Raw genomic sequence first — 17545 nt, forward strand, 5'->3', positions numbered from 1 at the left:
TTAGACCCCCGCTTTTTCAAGTTGCAGTCAGGCTATATGATCAAAAAAAAAACTATTCTAGTTTGGATTTTGAGTTTTGTTTTATGATTTTCTGTTTATTCTTTACAACTCGTCAAATAGTGGTATTGAAAAGATTTCTCAGTATTTGAATATAAAAAAAAGAGGGTCAAAATCGACAGTCCTACCTTTTTTAGGGCTGCTTGTGTTGATCGTTCGTGAATCCTATTACTCTGTATATAGGTTGTGTAACCCTAAATTCTTTTCCTTCTCTGAAAAATCTTTCTGGGGAGTGCGGCTGTGGAATATTGTAGGAGTTAACTTGCTTTATAAACTCCTTGATGAATACACTAAGTTTAGACTATGTGAAATCATCGAAACAAAGTTGATATATTCTCTTTTAGTCATAAAGTATCTTTTTGAAAATTTCATTATGATCCCGTAGTTTTCGTACCTTTGCCAATTTATATTGACAAAAAGGGGGGGATTATTTGGTAGTTCACACTACATACATATGGTTTACGGATAATTATGTAAGGGGGAGTGGTTTTCATTGTAAGATGAAGTATTGACTAAGGGGGAGTGATACATATCACCATAGTATTATTTCAAAGTTGTGATACAGTTGGACTTTGATTAACAATAATAATACTATGACACCGTATAATAATGATTGAGAACATTTGTTTTCTTATTGTTATGGCTACGGATCTTCAACAACAACGATGCTGAGTTGAACAACGTTCAGAATCGCTGGAGTACTTGGAGTAATGAAGAATTCAAAGAATATTGAAGAGCCAAGGAAATCAAACATGATGGATGAGAAGCTAGTTTATTTGTTTTGTAATCCATATGTATTGATAGTTTTGTCACTAAAATTGACAAGGGGGAGATTGTTAGAGCACTGCTGGTCGAACTCGCAAGCGTTGCTATTTCAAATTGGGAAAACTGTTATAAGTCTGAAGCCACAATGCATGTACTCAGTACATGAAACGGAGTAGCTATATGTCGACAAACATATTTTTGGTATGCATATTTGTATCACACCTTTAAAAGTCTGGGAACTCATGAATCTGGATTGGTATGCAAAACGGTACGCGTATTAGAAAAGAACTACTGGTTACGGAACCGGTTTGGTATCCATACCGGTACACGTATCAGAAAAGTTTTGTGGACTCTGTAATGTGGATATGTTTAAATGGTATCCATACCAGTACACGTACCATAAAAGTTCTGCGAACTCCGGAACTCGTTATGTTTAAATAGTATCTATACCAGTACGCATACCTAAAATGTTTTGTGACCTCCGGAACTCGATTATGTCTTAAGGTTTACATACCGGTACACGTACCGAGACATAACTGTTCACGAACAAGTTAAGTGATTGTACATTGTACGCCTACTTACCATCTCGATTAAATTCTTATGCACATAAATTATTTCTCCGAGATGATTAAGATTTGAATTATCTCTAAAAACACCATAGACATATTTGATCACATGATTGTGTTTCGAGTTAAATCTTAAGTGTTTATGAAAATGCTCAGGCTTATAGTTCAGTTGGATAGCTTCGACTAACTATTCATGAGCGTGGTCTTATACACGGTTCGGTTACGTCTCATCCTAACCAGAGTGTATATCTTGTTAATTTTTATGTAAATGTGATTTAAAGATTCATCTAACTGTGAATATTATTTTCTTGGTTCCAAAGCTATCTTAGCTTAAACCTAAAGCAACCTTTACTTTGAATGTCTATAAAAGGGGAACTTCAAACAACTGAGATCTTTGAATCCCGACACTAATTTTCTTAGTGTGTCCTAGTTGTAACTAGAGTCGTCCTCTTCCTAAAACCCTTTTAGGGTTTAACGACTATAAAGACTTCATTGGGATTTGTGAAGGCAGGTCCATCTACTGTTTATCTTGATAGCTTGAGTATCCTGATCTTGTTCGATTGTCGAGCTGCTCACTTGAACAAGATAGAAAGAAATCATCAAAGTTCTCTTCATATCAGAATTTGTTGATTCCACAAGTTTTATACTTGTGAGGTGAATAATAATCTAGCTGCACTTCAGGTTGCGTAATTCCGGATTTTGAGGTTAGCTAGACTTTGTCTATTGCTATCGATTTCCATTACCTTGATCTACGATCAAAAAGGAAATGACACATAGATCAAGGTAATGTCTATTGCTTATCTGGGGAGGAAGATTGGTTTAAAGTCTTCAATTGAGTTGAAGCAACTTTTAGTTGGTGTGACGTCAGCTAAGGGAATCAATTGCGCAAAGTCCTGCTGGGATTCAAGAGGCGTAAAGAGCGCGACTGTAATTGAATTACTGAGAGGGTTTAATTCGGTCTCAACTACATTCCAATCCGAAGTTAATTGGTAGTAGGCTAGTGTCTGTAGCGGCTTAATACAATTTGGTGTTCAATCTGGACTAGGTCCCGAGTTTTTTCTGCATTTGTGGTTTCCCCGTCAAAAAAACTCTGGTGTGTGTGTTATTTATTTTTCCACATTATATTGTTTATCTTTATAATTGAAATCTCACAGGTTGTGTGTTAATCAATCAAAGGAGATATATCCATCCTTGTTTGTTGGATATGACTTGATTGATACTTGGAAATTGATATTTGGAATCACCAAGTACTCTCACCCGGAAATCAGGTTCACGGACTTGTCTCTGTAAACGTTCTGATGTGAGAGATAGAGATATAACCCTGAATATTCTTTCTTGACTGGGATTCATTAAGTTGAACTCGCAAAATTATATTTGAGTTTGTCCATACAAGTTGCTTAAGAAAAAGTTGGTGGTGTCTTTTGGTACCCCCACATTTTCAATTAGTCAATCAAATCAATAACCGAAAACTAAAATAACAATGCAATTATCTAGTTAAAAATGGGTACGACCTAATAAGATGCTCAAGTGATTTCAGATACTCACATATGATCAAATCACATATATTATTAGGGTTGTAATTTTGTCATAGTTGATTAGATCGGAAAAAGGTTCATCAAGGCTTGTAAATATTTATGCACCTTATAAGATCTTAAGCAAATATTAGTACATAGGTACGACCTAATAAGACGCTCAAGTGATATCTAAGTTTATCACCATCACCGGTAGAACTGCTTAAGATCACTAAATTTTTAAACAGTAAGATTACAGATTCACCTTATATCTTTTATTTATCTATTTTGACGGGTTCACTAAAAACTAACCAAAATTGCAATTGTTAAGTCCAGTTTTGAAATTATTAAATTTTATAAATAAAATTTTTGTTATCTTACATACTAGTGTTAGAGTATGTGAAAACTTTAAACAATATTTGAAATCGAGATTAAAAACTTGCAATTATTTGTTAAGTAGATGTTGTACAATACTTTATATTCTATATTTTAATCCGAGGTAGACCAGGTGGTAATATTTTTATTTGTTCTGGGACTGATCTAAATCTTAATTTTGGGCTACCTTTATACGACCGAGAGACCAATTAATACAACAAATAAGACGGGAGATGAGTTATGACCTCTATATGCACCAATATTAAGATCAAACTTTTCCCATCAAGAACATGAATAACGCCTCAAGTACGATGTAAGATAAAAAAAAAGTCATTAAAATCATAGTTTCAAAGAGGTTTTTGTTATAAAACTCAACTTAACCGTTGGTTCAGAAATTTTTTTTATTTTGTAAACTTAGTTGAATCCGAGATTCAGATAGATTTTTTTATTTTAAAACCCACTCAAGCCAGAGGTTCAGAGAGATATTTTCTTAATACAACATAACCTTACATGGACTGCACAAACTCGACCCAACTGGCCGACCCGACCCACCTATTGTTACCCGCACCCCACCCAACCCGTCCAAACATAGGTCGACTATGACTCATACCTTCTAATACCCGTCATATATTGGGTCGACTATGACTCGAACCTTCCTCAACCTGACCCACTTGCCTAAATTAATAAGTTGCAATATCCGTACAAATGCAGTTAAATTTATTAAAACTCTTTCATCGTGAACATAATAAGAAATGATAGGAAAAAAAATGATGCATTGTGAATTAGGTCTCGCATTTTATACCCAAACAAAGATCACAATTGGCATTTGAATCCCTAAATATAATTTCACTAGAAGAGCTCATAAAAGTAAATCATTTATTAGACTCCTACCTATAATATAGTATATTAAATCGTAGCAAACTTAACCACCACCAGCCCTCAAATCACCAAAATAGCGTTCACATGTAAATCCCTTAATAAAGCAGTTATGAATTAAACTAAAAAGGACCACTTGTAAAACTGAGAATTAAGACAACAGTTACCGACTCTTCTACAGAGGAAAAAAAGAAGAAGAAAGGACTAGATTACTCCCAAAGTAATAAAAACTGGTATAAAAAAGATCAGATATTTCTTTGTTCTTTGTAATGTTCAGTAGTAATGAAAAAAAGAAAAAAAAGATGGAATCCGAGAAAAGTCCATCGCATAGAAGTGGAAGTGAATATTTCATATGTTTTACAGCAAAAAAAAAAATTCCATGAAAAAATCTGCAGAATCAATTGAAAGTCAATGAAGATGCAATGGAAATTTTAGAGAATCTTCATCTTCACTAAGTAAAAGATTAGAAAAAATTATCTTTAGAAACATCAACATCATAACCATTTTCATCAAAAATTACTTGAATTAGTCAAGTTCGTCTAATTCTTATGTATAAAAGATCAACAAGAAAAGAGGATAAAGTTTTAGGATATGTATACCCGCCACCCGCCGACCCAACTCGTAGTAATGTTGAGACTGGTGAAAACCGATCCGCTGCAAGGTGGGGTCGGGTGTGGGTGATAATTCTTATCACCCATCAGCAGGTAGGGTGACACGTGAGGTCAAAAACGATCCGTCTGACTCGTTGGGCAGCCTTATATTCAAATCAAAAGAGTTTTCAGAAAATAATTTTTAATGTAAATTTTGAAAAACCAGGTCCCATATCTCACGCGAAAAACTCCATTTCAGTTTCAATTTGTTGTGGAACTTATTCAGAAAAAAGGAGAATAAAATGAAATTTTCGCTAAGAGATTCTATTTTAATTTAATTTGACCAGGTTAAGTTATATAAAGGGTATTAGTTTGGGTAAAGTAAAGTTTGGTTAAACAAAGAGTAACTTAGTCATTAGGGATCTTTTATCACCAAAGGACATGCGCTAATCATTTAAGGATTCTTCTAAAAATGTCAAAATAACGGGTACCAAGAAAAGGAACCGTTTTTTGGGCACTACTCCATTTTGGAGGGGGACTACTATTTGATAATAATATCACTCTATAGTTATAAGGGGTGTCCTAAAGTATGGAAATGACTAACCTACCCTTAACCTAATTTAATTTAAAACCAACCTAATAACCACCACCTCCTCCCACCACCGCGCCCTCCATCACCTACCACCTCTGACTACCACCACCAACAACTATCACCACCTCTATCTATAGCTTAATTTAAATCATTAACAAAGATATTCTCACAAACCATTACTTGTCATTCGTTTTTGGTTGAAAAAATGAGAAGTAATCATCAAAATGAGTTGAAAATAGAAGTTGCAGAGAGAAGTTCGGCTAGGAATTATGTGAAAAACTTTGTCGAACTAGCCGAACTCAACTTTAATGGAGGTTTGTTTTTTTTTGTTTTCAGAGAAAAGTTCGGTTACGTCGCAAAAAAAATGTCCCAGCCGAACTTTTAGTTCGGTTACGCCGCCATTTTTTTCTCCTAACCGAACTTTTTCTAAAAAACCTATATATTGAATTCGGTTACATCGCAATTTTTTTTCCTAGCCGAACTCCTAGTTCGGTTATGTCGCAATTTTCTTCTCCTAACCGAACTTTTCTTTAAAAGAAAAAACTCCATTAAAGCTGAATTCGACTACCTGTGTTTTCAGAAACATTAGCCGAACTACACTTGCAGATGAGTTCGTCTACCTGTTCTTCAGATGTCGTAGCCGAACTTTTTTAACCAAACCGAAATCAATTTGTAAATTGTTCATTTTTTAGGAATGTATTGGCCTATTCAAGCACCACTAACTAAATTTGAAGTATCCACGAGTACCTAAAACATCATACTCTTGTTGTGGCTCTTAAAGAAAAAGATCTAACTTTTTTTCTTCCAAAACCCTCATCTTCGTTATCATCTTCTTCTTCTCCCTCTCAATTATTCTTCTTTTGAAAAAAATCAACTTATTAATTTAATCTCACTAATCATTAATTAACTCACTAATCATGACACTAACTTAATTAGAAAGGGTAATTTTGGTACTTAAATAAATATATGGATAAGGGGTACCTCAAATTTACTTCAAATATCCACCCAGAAAAGAAATAGTAATCCCCTCCAAAATGGAGTAGTGCCCAAAAAAACGGTTCAAGAAAAGATCCTTCGACTGGGCTTCAGTAAGTAATAAAGCCCAAATGTTTTTGATAGAAGTCCAAATTCTCCAATGCGTAGTGATTAGTGAAAACTACTCTACAAATAGTAAGTTGATTATTCTCTCCTCACTTTTCTCCTCTCTGTGAAATAAAAAAACAAAGAAAAGAAGAAGAAGATGGAGAAATCTCAGATCTGGTTTGGTATTGGATTCCTAGGTTTGCTTTTGCTATCATCAGCTGTTACTGCTGATGATGTTGTTATTCTTACCGATGAGAATTTTGAGAAACAAGTTGGTCAAGATCGAGGTGCCCTTGTTGAATTTTATGCTCCATGGTATATTCTCTCCCTTTCCTTAATTTTATGATTTTCCTTATACTGTGTTTTATTTACTTTGATAAATCTGTAATTGGTTTTTGATAAATCTTTGAACGAATATTAGTTTTTCGATAAATATTATGGGTTTTGGTTATATGTGTTTGATATTTTGCTTCCGTGAAAATTCCTTTTGTACAGCTTATTAGAAGTGTAGATCACAATCACGGTATTCGTAAAAATTGGGTTTTCTCTGTTTCATTTTACCTATTTGAATTTTGGCTTTGGGTAGGTGTGGGCACTGTAAGAAGCTTGCACCAGAGTATGAGAAGCTTGGTGGAAACTTTAAGAAGGCTAAGTCTGTTCTTATTGGAAAGGTTAAATGATTCTAACTTATTATTTACTTTTGATCTATATTGAGTTTTTCGCAAGAAGCTGGTTTGTTTGGAAATCTCATTATTCGTAGAGTGTTTGTGAAGATTTGGATGGTGTAATATATGATACAGGTCGACTGTGATGAGCATAAAAGTGTCTGCGGCAAATATGGCGTTTCTGGTTACCCAACACTTCAGTGGTTCCCCCAAGGTTCTTTGGAGCCAAAGAAGTAAGTGTTGCAGTTAAAAGGCAGGGCTCATCTTTTATATCATGTAGTCAGTCTTGTATTTCATATCGAATGCATTTGTCTTAGCCGTTAGCAATATATATTACATAAACTGAATCGCTTAAACCTTGTAGATATGAAGGCCCACGTACAGCAGAAGCCCTTACTGAGTTTGTGAATACTGAAGCAGGTAAGCATTCAGCAATTTCCATATGATGTTGTTTCACTGCTTTATTTATCTCTTTAGTTGTTTAAGTACACTGCTGAATGGTGTTCAGTGGTTGTGCTGTTGTTTCTGGATTTTGGATAATGTAGTAGCTCTCAGTTGTGCTGTAAGGAGAAAGCATGTGTTCCAATTTCAATTGAATCCAGTATTGGATTTGGAAGATGTCTTTTCCCCTTTCCTCTCTTTATCTCCCCAAAAAATATTAAACCAAAAGAGACTGCTAGAACCTGATTTATCCGTATCATCTTTCTCTGGAAATGTGGCTGACATTCTTTCAGTCATTATGAGTTTTTTTTATTGGACGGAGAATTCTCTTTCTAAACGTCTCTGATATGCAGGAACTAATGTGAAGCTCGCGACAATTCCTTCCAGTGTAGTGGTTTTAACAGGAGAAAACTTCAATGAGATTGTCTTGGATGAAACCAAAGACGTTTTGGTTGAGTTTTATGCCCCTTGGTGAGCGTTCTTCAAAACTGATTATCTTTAAATTATGATGATGACAATAAAACCTTGCTGCTTCCCTCATTGAGAATTAACCTGCTATTGGATTATTCTTATGTAACCTTATCATGTTTCTTTTTCCTGTGCAGGTGTGGTCACTGCAAAAGCCTTGCTCCCGTAAGTAAAAATATAGACATTTCGTTGTCGCTTACCTTTCCTTCTAGGCAGCATCTAACAATCTAAGGTGTCAAGTATGAGTTATGCCTTTTATTCTAAGCTCTCATTCTCTTTATTTTCAGATCTATGAAAAGGTTGCATCTGCCTATAAATTGGAAGGAGATGTTGTCATTGCTAATCTGGATGCTGACAAACACAAGGATCTAGCTGAAAGGTGGGTTAAATAAGGCGATTAGTCAATTTGCATTCTGCTAAATTTGCAACTTGTAATAAGTGGTGCATGATACATTTCCGATATATATGCAGGTATGGCATTAGTGGCTTCCCCACCTTGAAGTTCTTCCCAAAGGGAAACAAAGCTGGTGAAGATTACGATGGTGGCCGGGATGTCGATGATTTTGTGTCTTTCATCAATGAAAAGTGCGGAACTAGCCGTGATGGAAAAGGGCAACTCACTTCTCAAGTGAGTAAATAGTATACTACGAATTCAAAGTTGCATAATAACTCTATACAGTGTTCTCATTTCTTGATTTTGTGTCTAAATTTTTTCTTGGGATAGGCTGGTATTGTTGCTAGTTTGGATGCCTTGGTAAAGGAATTTGTTAGTGCCAGCAATGAGGAAAAGAAAGCAGTTGTATCTCGCATGGAGGAAGAGGTTGAAAAGCTGAAGGATTCCTCTGCAAGGTAAACTCTCCAGCAGAAATAATTTTGCAGATATGAGATCTGATTAATGCTTCTGATTTAAATTTAAGGGCTATCTGACCCTCAACTGCCCTAACTTTCCCAGGTATGGTAAGATTTACTTAAAGGCAGCCAAGAGTTGTTTGGAGAAGGGTTCTGATTATGCCACTAAAGAAATGGAGCGTCTTAAGCGCATGCTTGAAAAGGTACAATTCTAATAATTCGAACAATAATATTTTTAAATTGGCCTAGTTTCCTGCCTCTTATAGTGTTCTATTTTGTGTGCTTCTTGTTGTAAATTTTGCAGTCAATCGGCCCTGCAAAGGCAGACGAGTTCAACTTGAAGAAGAACATCTTGTCAACGTTTGCTGCTTGATCTTCCACGCAATCTTTTGGCGCATCTTTGATAGGCTTGGTTTAAAGTGTAGCAAATGACTATCCATGTTCAACAGGAAATAGATCTTTATCTTGAGTTCATATATGATCTGCGGGAAGTAAAATCACGATAAATCATAAAGTTGTTCACTATCAATTGTTGGTTGAATTTTGATTTTTTTAGAGTTTTGTCTAATCTTCTTTAGTGCAGGAAGTAAATTTCTCAGGGTTATGTTAACTAGGAATTCTTATTTCGAACATTGTATGCGTCAAAACATATTTTGATTTTCCCTTGCCATAGAGCATCATGTAGGAAGTTTGTCCTGGAATTCTAAATCTCACACCCAGCCTATTTGATTAACTTCATTATTGTCATTGGAGAATTATGCCATGGTTTTGTTACAAGGCGTAGTGGCACATATTTGGATTGGTTGCTATAACAGTTCCACAGAAAATCTGCAAAATTGTTGTACCAGACAAAATGCTTAGCTACTACTGTGTATGAGACAAAAGATAGCCGAGTAAACAAAGTCTCGAACGCCTTTGACACCGTGTCAATGTGCCTCACAAAAACACACAATACACTGAGTGATACACCTAACTAGTAACTACTAAAGCTACCAAACTCCAATTGCAGCAACTGAGGTTTCCACTGTACTTTTTTTCTAGCATGTTACGGTGAAGCTAAGTATTGTCTTTATCAGTAGCAAAGTAGCAACCTAAGGCTGCTCTTCATTATCTCAGTGACAACCAGAAATAGCTTGCTATTAAGAAGAAAAATAATCTGTCTCAGACTGACTCGGGTCTGAGTTCGATCTGAATGGACCTTGTGAACTTTTTAAGCTTGTGTTTTGTATTGTGTTGTCTTCGATTGATTTAGAAGGCGGAGGTATTCCAGAGAGTTTAGGATATGTGAGATTTTTCAAACAACATGAACAAATGCGTAGCAACACTTAATTTTTGATAGAATCTACGGAATACAAACTTTCATTAAATTCAATACAGAATGCTGAATCAAACCCAGACGACTAGTCACTCACTGCTACAAGTAGAGGTATAAATCCTCTTATATTATGCATCGGTTACACCATATATATGTAGGAAGTTTTCTTGCAACTTGATCGGTATTCTAACTTCCTTTCTTGGACGCAAACACGCTTTAATATTACTAGTAGTGTTTCATTAGAGCACGAAATACCACCCCAAGAAAATCATAATAAGAAGATTAGAAACATAAAAAGATGCACCCCTCACAGTAGTAACCTTATGTGCATCGTTTGATTCTAGGTGCTCAGCCACATTAAAATTTCCTGCACAGGATAATGCACATGTTAACTACACTACTACAGTTTATTTGGGGCCAAACGTGAATGTCAAAACGATGTCGCAAGAGTTACCTCTTTCATCAGTGTCACTGCATCCAGCCTTGATTGTAGCCTTTATATCCCAAATCGTGGCTTTGTTGTAAAACAAAAAGTTGGATAGTATGTTGCCAATGCAATCAAGAACAAGATGAGTTTCAGTCAAGCAGGCACCGCTGCAGTATTCATCGGTCGCTTCTCGTGGAACATTTATATTTCCACTCTGTGTCAGTCTATAACTTTCTTTACAACTGCTGTAAACCTTCCTCGGCGAAAATATCACAAAGACAACAACAGATGGTTTTTGTCAGAAATTTGTGAGCCCAAATGTCTTTCACTTGTGGCTTATATTTTTTAGCTTCAGTTTAACGAGTTTACTTACATATCTATCATTGAAACAATACAATGCCTTGGCAACTATTTGAGCTGGATCTTCCACTCCAGTTCCGCCTTGCACTCCGTTCCCTCCTCCATGAACTTCCACTGGATTATTCCCATTCTCGTGGACTTGCACTCCGTTGTCTCCGTTATCTCCATAATCTTCATCTTCTGCTACCAGGATTATTAATTAGTTAGTCATGCACAGAATGTACTGGAATTTAAATAAAGTAATTAACAATTTTCAGCCATGAATATACTAAAAGAACAACCTGATTTGCAACATGAGCTAGAAATGCATAACAGTGTTATGACAAAGAACAAAGGTTTTAATCTGAATGAGAAAGCCATTGCTGCGAGATTAATTATCAAATGACAATGCAAGAGAAAAACAACATAAGTTGTGATAACATATATACAAATCTTACTTTGCTAAAATTAGTAAAAAGAAAAATATAGGTAGATAAATGAAACACAGAAAAGTCAGGTAGTTACTAACATCAAACCAAACCCAAATTTTTAGGCAAGACCAAATTGCAAAAGAGAGGTTTATGTTGTTCAAGCCACAGTTGGAGAAAGAGTGACTGAGTTAGAGGATGGTGGTTGTGTAAACTCACCAAATTCTTATTGTTTTACAGACTTTTTGAGTTTTTCTAGTTTAGGGTTAATGGAGAAGTATGAAAGTAACTTTTACTTTATGAACCATAGACAATCTATCGAGACAAACACTTTTTTTCTTCCCTTTATTCGATTTCAGAAACTTTATAAAATTTGGTAATCAAAAGCGAGGTCTAAAATAACATGATTTATAAGGGCTGATACCAGCATCACTGGGGTTGGTACCATTTAGCCGATCCAATGATCAGGGTCGCTTAAGATCTTGAGATGGCATCAGCCCCTAGTAATGCTAGTATCAGCTCTTATAAAACGTGTAAAATAAAGTGTATATATGTCTCTTTGAAAACTTGAGGACATGGAGAAAATGCATTGAGTTTGTGACTCAAAATGACAGCGAGTACTTTAATAGCCTTAACCACCAAATCTTTCCACCGGAAAAAGTCGAAAAAAAAAAAGAAGAAAAATGAATGGAAAAGTGGGGCATCGATTCCCAACCTCTCGCATGCTAATGCGAGCGCTCTACCATCTAAGCTACATCCCCGTGATGGTCTATCAATGCCACAATACCTTTATATTCCTTTGATTTTCGAAGTTATGTCAAAGTCGAAGACCTTTGCAGGGATCACATATGATAGTGGGAATGTAGGAGTCCCTACTGGAAATGGTGCAATCCATTTTATTTAGTACTGTCTAACGTGAGCTGTGTCTGGTGTGGTGGGTGTGTGATATCGGCCGACACCCACGTTGTCTCCAACTCTCACCAGAGTGTACATTAATATCCGTGGGATGTTAAGTGTGGTTTATATATGACAGATCTTATATGGGACCTTAACTAATTATAGAAGGCCCACAATGACTGTTACTATGGACCTAATTAGTTCTTGAATTATTGCATTCGAAAACCAGTTTTAACTAGTACTCTATTGAGACCACTTGATTCGCTTGAGTTAGTTAAAAGAGTTACACCATGTTTGTTTACTCCTGACTCATCTGAGTCGTCTGGATCTGAATTATCTGGATCTGAGTGAAATCACATGACTCATCTGGATCTGAGTCGATATGTTTGTTTTGAGTCAGATCTGACTCATCTGACTCGGAAATAAGTGACTCAGTGGTTTGGTCCCATGAATCAGGGGTATTCTGTTACCTGACTCAAATGAGTCCGAGTCAGGAGTTATGTCTGAGTCAGAGGTCGAGTCAGATCTGACACAAAATGGAAAACAAACGGTCTGACTACTGACTCGGTCCGAGTCAGGGGTTGACTCAGATTCAGATGCCGAGTCAGCTGCAAACAAACAAGTTCTTAGTCTTTGTAATAGTGGACAAGGAATTAGGCAATGATTGCAGGAGTTTAGTAGTTAGAACCTCCAGCATCACAACCATAATCAACACAATCCATGCCACACGCAAAGTAGCTATTTGGGCATAATTGTACATTAATTATAGCAATATCACTTATCTCATCTATAGCTTGTGTTAAAAATCTACTAATGTATGGTAAGATTCCTTCAGGAGTTAACATATCAAATTTCGTAGATTATTAGTTTAACAACGAAAATTGTTTTGTTTTATACAAATTTAATGACCTTCTGAAATTGAAACATTGTTTATTATTGACTTGATTCTAAACGCATGCATTTTCTATCAAAGCTCCATAATCGACCAAATAGGTGGGATATTTCTTGCTACAATATCTAACAAGTTTAGATGGCCCCTAGCAGTGAAGATTTTTTTCCAAAGAAAAATTGCTGAATGGACATGTGAGAAAGATTGGAAAATATCTAACAAGTCATTGGTAGATCAAGCTTACAATCTACCACCGATATGGTGACCACTCGGTCTAGAGAAGACGTGTTGACAAGTTGGACAGCAATCTTTGCACGAAAGGTGATAGGTTCATCAACAAAAGGTGCATTTCCTACACGTCACCTATCTAATCGACACGTGTAAAGCTAAGCCAATCCCAATGACATGTCTGTCCTTGACACGTGCTGTACACCATTTTCACCCTTCTCTGCCACATTGAATCATACAAAAAACCTTCACAACAAGGAAATTGAAGAACAACAATAAAAACCTTTTCTTTTTCTATAAATACAGCTCCTCTGTACTTTCTTTCAATTTCTAAATTTGGTCGATAAATTGTGCGAATTTCTTAATTTTGATTGATTTTGTAAAGTGGGTTTTTGTTTATTTCGTACAATTCGAGGGAATCGTATAGAAAGAAAAGTAATTTGGAAGGAAAATTTTGAGAATTTGAGAATTGAAAATGGATGGACTCTGTTTCAAACCAGGAGTTAATGGGTTTTGTTATTCAAATTTACCATTTATCAACGGAAATGATCCTGTAAGAACACATTCTACACAGGTTAGTACTTTGGGTCGTTCTGGAAATGGAGTTTCTGTTGAAAATTCTGTTGTTTCTACCTCCTCTGCTCAACCTCAGAAATCAAGATTTTCATTTACAAGACCACTTTTGAAATCTCTTTGGCTGAGTAGTAATGTTGAAAACAGAGAAGAAGAAGACAAAACAGAGGAGATTGATAATGGTGGCGGGGTTGAAAGAAAGACAGGGGAAGAAGAGAAGGAGATGAATGGGAACAGTTGGGTTATGAAAATATTACATGCACAATCTGTTTGGAAAGAAGAAGAATTAGAGAATAAGAATGGAATTGATGTTTGTGAGAGAGAAAATGATCAAAGGGTTGATTCCGATGATGAAAATGATTGCTCATTATGCAATGGTGATGATGAAGATGGAGATGTTTGTGAGGTTGATGAAGAAGATGAGAATAATGAAAAGGTTGAGTTTGATAGAGATTCTTTCTCTAAATTGCTTCAAAAGGTGTCTTTAGCTGAAGCCAAAGTCTTAGCCAAAATTTCGTATTTGGGCAATTTAGCATACTCAATACCCAAGATCAAGGTACATTCATTTCGTTGTTTCCTACAGTGTTTTTGATTGAATTCTTATTGTAAATGATTTTTGGTTATTTAGCTCAACCAATTTATGGATTATTGTAGGCTGAAAATCTTCTTAAACGTCATAAATTGCGGTTTGTAACTTCATCGGTGGAGAAGGAAGCCCATCCGGCAAATGTCGAGGATAAATCGGGTTCTCCTCAGGTCGAAGAAACGGAAAAACTTGTGGATGGAATGGAAGAAACCGAGGAACAACGGAAGAATAGATATCAAATAAGTGCGTCGGCTGCTTATCACATTGCGGCTTCGGCTGCTTCTTACTTGCAATCTCACACAAGAGGCATTCTTTCTTTCAAATCCTCCAAGGATGGGAAGGAGGAGGTTTCAATTGGCGAAGGTTTTGATTCTAAAGGGAATGCTGAAGTGAGGAGTTCCAAAGCTGCTTCATTTGTAGCTACGTCAGACTCGGTTACAGCGGGAGTATCTGCAAAGGAGGAAACAAAGCGAGCGGTTACAAAGGATTTGAATTCGGCACATTCATCTCCATGTGCGTGGTTTATATGTGATGATGATCGTAGTGCTACGAGATTCTTTGTCATTCAGGTAAATTGATTTTTGCACTTTATTTCATTTCTAAACTTTTTGCCGTTTTGACACCGTCTTATAACATTGAAATCTATAACGTGCAGGGTTCAGAATCAATGGCTTCTTGGCAAGCAAATCTACTGTTTGAGCCGGTTCAGTTTGAGGTAAATGTTGTTGCAATGCTTGTTAAGAATCTATGGTTGCTGTACAATCTTATTATGGAGGATAATAACTCATCTTGGTTTATGCAGGGACTAGATGTGCTAGTGCACAGAGGAATCTACGAAGCTGCAAAAGGAATTTATGAGCAAATGTTGCCCGAAGTCCATGCCCACTTAAAATCTCATGGTGATTCCGCAAGGCTTCGTTTCACCGGGCATTCACTTGGTGGAAGCTTGGCTTTACTTGTGAATCTCATGTTGTTAATACGCCGTGAAGCACCACTATCTTCATTACTTCCTGTCGTAATGTTTGGTGCGCCATCTATCTTGTGTGGGGGAGATCAGCTTCTTCGGAGGCTAGGCCTTCCTCGTAGTCATGTTAAAGCTATTACCATGCACCGAGACATTGTACCACGAGCCTTCTCGTGCAGTTATCCCGATCGTGTAGCTGAGCTTCTCAGGGCCGTAAATGGAAATTTTAGAAATCATCCTTGTCTCAAAAATCGGGTATAATCTCTAATCTAACTGTTGTTGAGTATTTTCTTACCGCGAGTAATGTACTAACTGGATGCACATTTTGCACAACAGAAGATGCTGTATACACCTATGGGAGAGATTCTAATCTTACAGCCAGAAGAGAAATTTTCGCCACACCATGAACTCCTCCCTTCTGGCAGTGGTCTATACCTTCTAAGCTGTCCTTTGTCGCATTTGAAAGACAAAGAGAAGCAACTCCGCTCTGCTCAAGCTGTTTTTTTCAACTCGCCGCACCCATTGGAGATCCTGAGCGATCGCGCTGCATATGGTTCTGACGGTACAATCTACAGGGACCATGACATGTATTCCTACTTAAGATCTGTCCTTGGCGTGATCCGTCTTGAGCACAACCAAATCAGGAAGGTCAAAAGAAAAAACCGCCGTGAAGTGTGGTGGCCGATCGTTACTCCAAAGGAAACCCCTAATTCTGGCATAGTGGGTCATCAAGTGTCATCAAGTCCCATGAGCAGGCAACCACTAAACTTTGCTGGTGCCTTTCAAAATGGGGGGCAGTCATTGAAGAGGTTCAGTAGATTAGTTGCATCACAACACATGCAGCTATTCGTTATTCTCATGATCCCAGCTCGAATGTTGCTGGTCGGATTGTATCATGTAACTAGTTGAACACGGCTCAGACACGCTTGTGGTTATTATTATGCAAGCGTGTCTTTGTCCCCCCCTGTATAGGTGCATGATCTGAATAGCGGATGACACTTGATTCTTTATTCAATTGTAAGCTTTACTCAACATTAATGAAAAGGGAAAAATCCACACTTGTTTTACATTATTTAGTCAGAAAGGTTGGCAAAGCAAGTGGCCTACCAGTGGCGTCTTGATGCTAGGTTTAACAATGTAAAACATGTAAATTTGGGATTTTTGGCAACATAATGGAAGCAAAGAAGATATTGCACAATCCACATGGGTGTGCTTCTTTGTACACAACCATCATGCCAATTCTCGCGTCAACTGTGATACTGATAAAAGCCAAGAAAGACCCTCCCAAAAAAGCACCAAAATCATGTTCAAGTCTATCTACGTAGGAAGACGATGATGGCCACATCAAGTGAAGATGCGAAACCAATAGACAAAATAGGATTCTTCCTTGCACAAATGAAACAACTACTCAAAGTCTCAAAAGAGAACCGGGGAGACCACTTCAATGATTCATTCGGCAAGTGCGGTCCCTATTCGTTTTTGTCCTGTCTCATCTTTTCGATGGCAATTTGCTAACTTCGGTCCCGTTTCTTTCCTTCTACGTAGGTGAGTGCAATGTTGATAAATTAGAGGATCCTGCCACGCAAGATACATTATCCATTGCTCATTTTCATGTCCTTATCTGGCAAAAATAATTCGTCATTTTCCAAATTTTAGTCAGTATTCACGCTCTCGTTAAAAATATAATACATAGAGTATATATACATTGTACGCTTGCTTCAAAATAAAAAATAAAAAATACATTGCACACCGATAAATGTTATATTTTGACACGTATTTGAAGTGGTAATGGCTGCATGTCAGCTAGGGGTGGAGCCAAGAATTATGGAATGAGGGTGCAAAATTTGCTATGGGTTGCAAATTTTTTTTTTTCGGGGTGCTAAAATACAAAATCAAGCTTATGTGTTAAAAAATTGTCTAATTAGGTCTAAAACAGGCTTTGGAGTCAGTTGGACAGAGGGTGCAAGTGTACACCCTTGCAATGGGCTGGCTCCGCTCCTGATGTCAGTATGTTATATTAGACTCACAAACAATACTTTTGTAAATTTAATAATTAAAGTA

General features: G+C 36.8%; 3 protein-coding genes across 3 annotated transcripts; 2 read left to right on the forward strand and 1 right to left on the reverse strand.

Moving 5' to 3' along the window:
- The first annotated feature begins 6507 nt into the window (after positions 1 to 6507).
- LOC113346875 (protein disulfide-isomerase like 2-1-like) lies at positions 6508 to 9571 on the forward strand. The gene is made up of 11 exons (XM_026590423.1): positions 6508 to 6730; positions 7002 to 7086; positions 7216 to 7313; positions 7445 to 7500; positions 7875 to 7992; positions 8127 to 8154; positions 8277 to 8368; positions 8461 to 8617; positions 8714 to 8838; positions 8942 to 9041; positions 9143 to 9571. Exons 1-11 carry the CDS (start codon positions 6573 to 6575, stop codon positions 9209 to 9211), a joined length of 1086 nt encoding a protein of 361 aa, XP_026446208.1. The 5' UTR covers positions 6508 to 6572; the 3' UTR covers positions 9212 to 9571.
- Positions 9572 to 10149: 578 nt separating this feature from the next.
- LOC113352956 lies at positions 10150 to 11365 on the reverse strand. Its single transcript, XM_026596694.1, has 4 exons — positions 11222 to 11365; positions 10954 to 11120; positions 10608 to 10833; positions 10150 to 10520 (listed from the first exon to the last, which is right to left on the reverse strand). The coding sequence occupies exons 1-4, from the start codon at positions 11298 to 11300 to the stop codon at positions 10393 to 10395; spliced, it is 600 nt and encodes a 199-aa protein (XP_026452479.1). The 5' UTR covers positions 11301 to 11365; the 3' UTR covers positions 10150 to 10392.
- A 2258-nt stretch (positions 11366 to 13623) lies between these two features.
- LOC113346876 (phospholipase A1 PLIP2, chloroplastic-like) lies at positions 13624 to 16551 on the forward strand. Its single transcript, XM_026590424.1, has 5 exons — positions 13624 to 14490; positions 14589 to 15089; positions 15176 to 15235; positions 15323 to 15739; positions 15821 to 16551. The coding sequence occupies exons 1-5, from the start codon at positions 13837 to 13839 to the stop codon at positions 16391 to 16393; spliced, it is 2205 nt and encodes a 734-aa protein (XP_026446209.1). The 5' UTR covers positions 13624 to 13836; the 3' UTR covers positions 16394 to 16551.
- The last annotated feature ends 994 nt before the right edge of the window (positions 16552 to 17545 follow it).

The sequence above is a fragment of the Papaver somniferum genome, chromosome 2, assembly GCF_003573695.1.
Source record: "Papaver somniferum cultivar HN1 chromosome 2, ASM357369v1, whole genome shotgun sequence".
NCBI lineage: Eukaryota > Viridiplantae > Streptophyta > Magnoliopsida > Ranunculales > Papaveraceae > Papaver > Papaver somniferum.

Coding starts and splice junctions, on each gene's coding strand:
- LOC113346875 (XM_026590423.1), top strand. CDS start 6,573: ATGGAGAAATCTCAGATCTGGTTTGGTATTGGATTCCTAGGTTTGCTT. Junction 6,731..7,001: donor GTTGAATTTTATGCTCCATG/GTATATTCTCTC, acceptor GGCTTTGGGTAG/GTGTGGGCACTGTAAGAAGC. Junction 9,042..9,142: donor TTAAGCGCATGCTTGAAAAG/GTACAATTCTAA, acceptor TAAATTTTGCAG/TCAATCGGCCCTGCAAAGGC.
- LOC113352956 (XM_026596694.1), bottom strand. CDS start 11,300: ATGGCTTTCTCATTCAGATTAAAACCTTTGTTCTTTGTCATAACACTG. Junction 11,121..11,221: donor TAGCTCATGTTGCAAATCAG/GTTGTTCTTTTA, acceptor TCCTGGTAGCAG/AAGATGAAGATTATGGAGAT. Junction 10,521..10,607: donor CAGTGACACTGATGAAAGAG/GTAACTCTTGCG, acceptor TATCCTGTGCAG/GAAATTTTAATGTGGCTGAG.
- LOC113346876 (XM_026590424.1), top strand. CDS start 13,837: ATGGATGGACTCTGTTTCAAACCAGGAGTTAATGGGTTTTGTTATTCA. Junction 15,236..15,322: donor TTGAGCCGGTTCAGTTTGAG/GTAAATGTTGTT, acceptor TGGTTTATGCAG/GGACTAGATGTGCTAGTGCA. Junction 15,740..15,820: donor ATCCTTGTCTCAAAAATCGG/GTATAATCTCTA, acceptor TTTGCACAACAG/AAGATGCTGTATACACCTAT.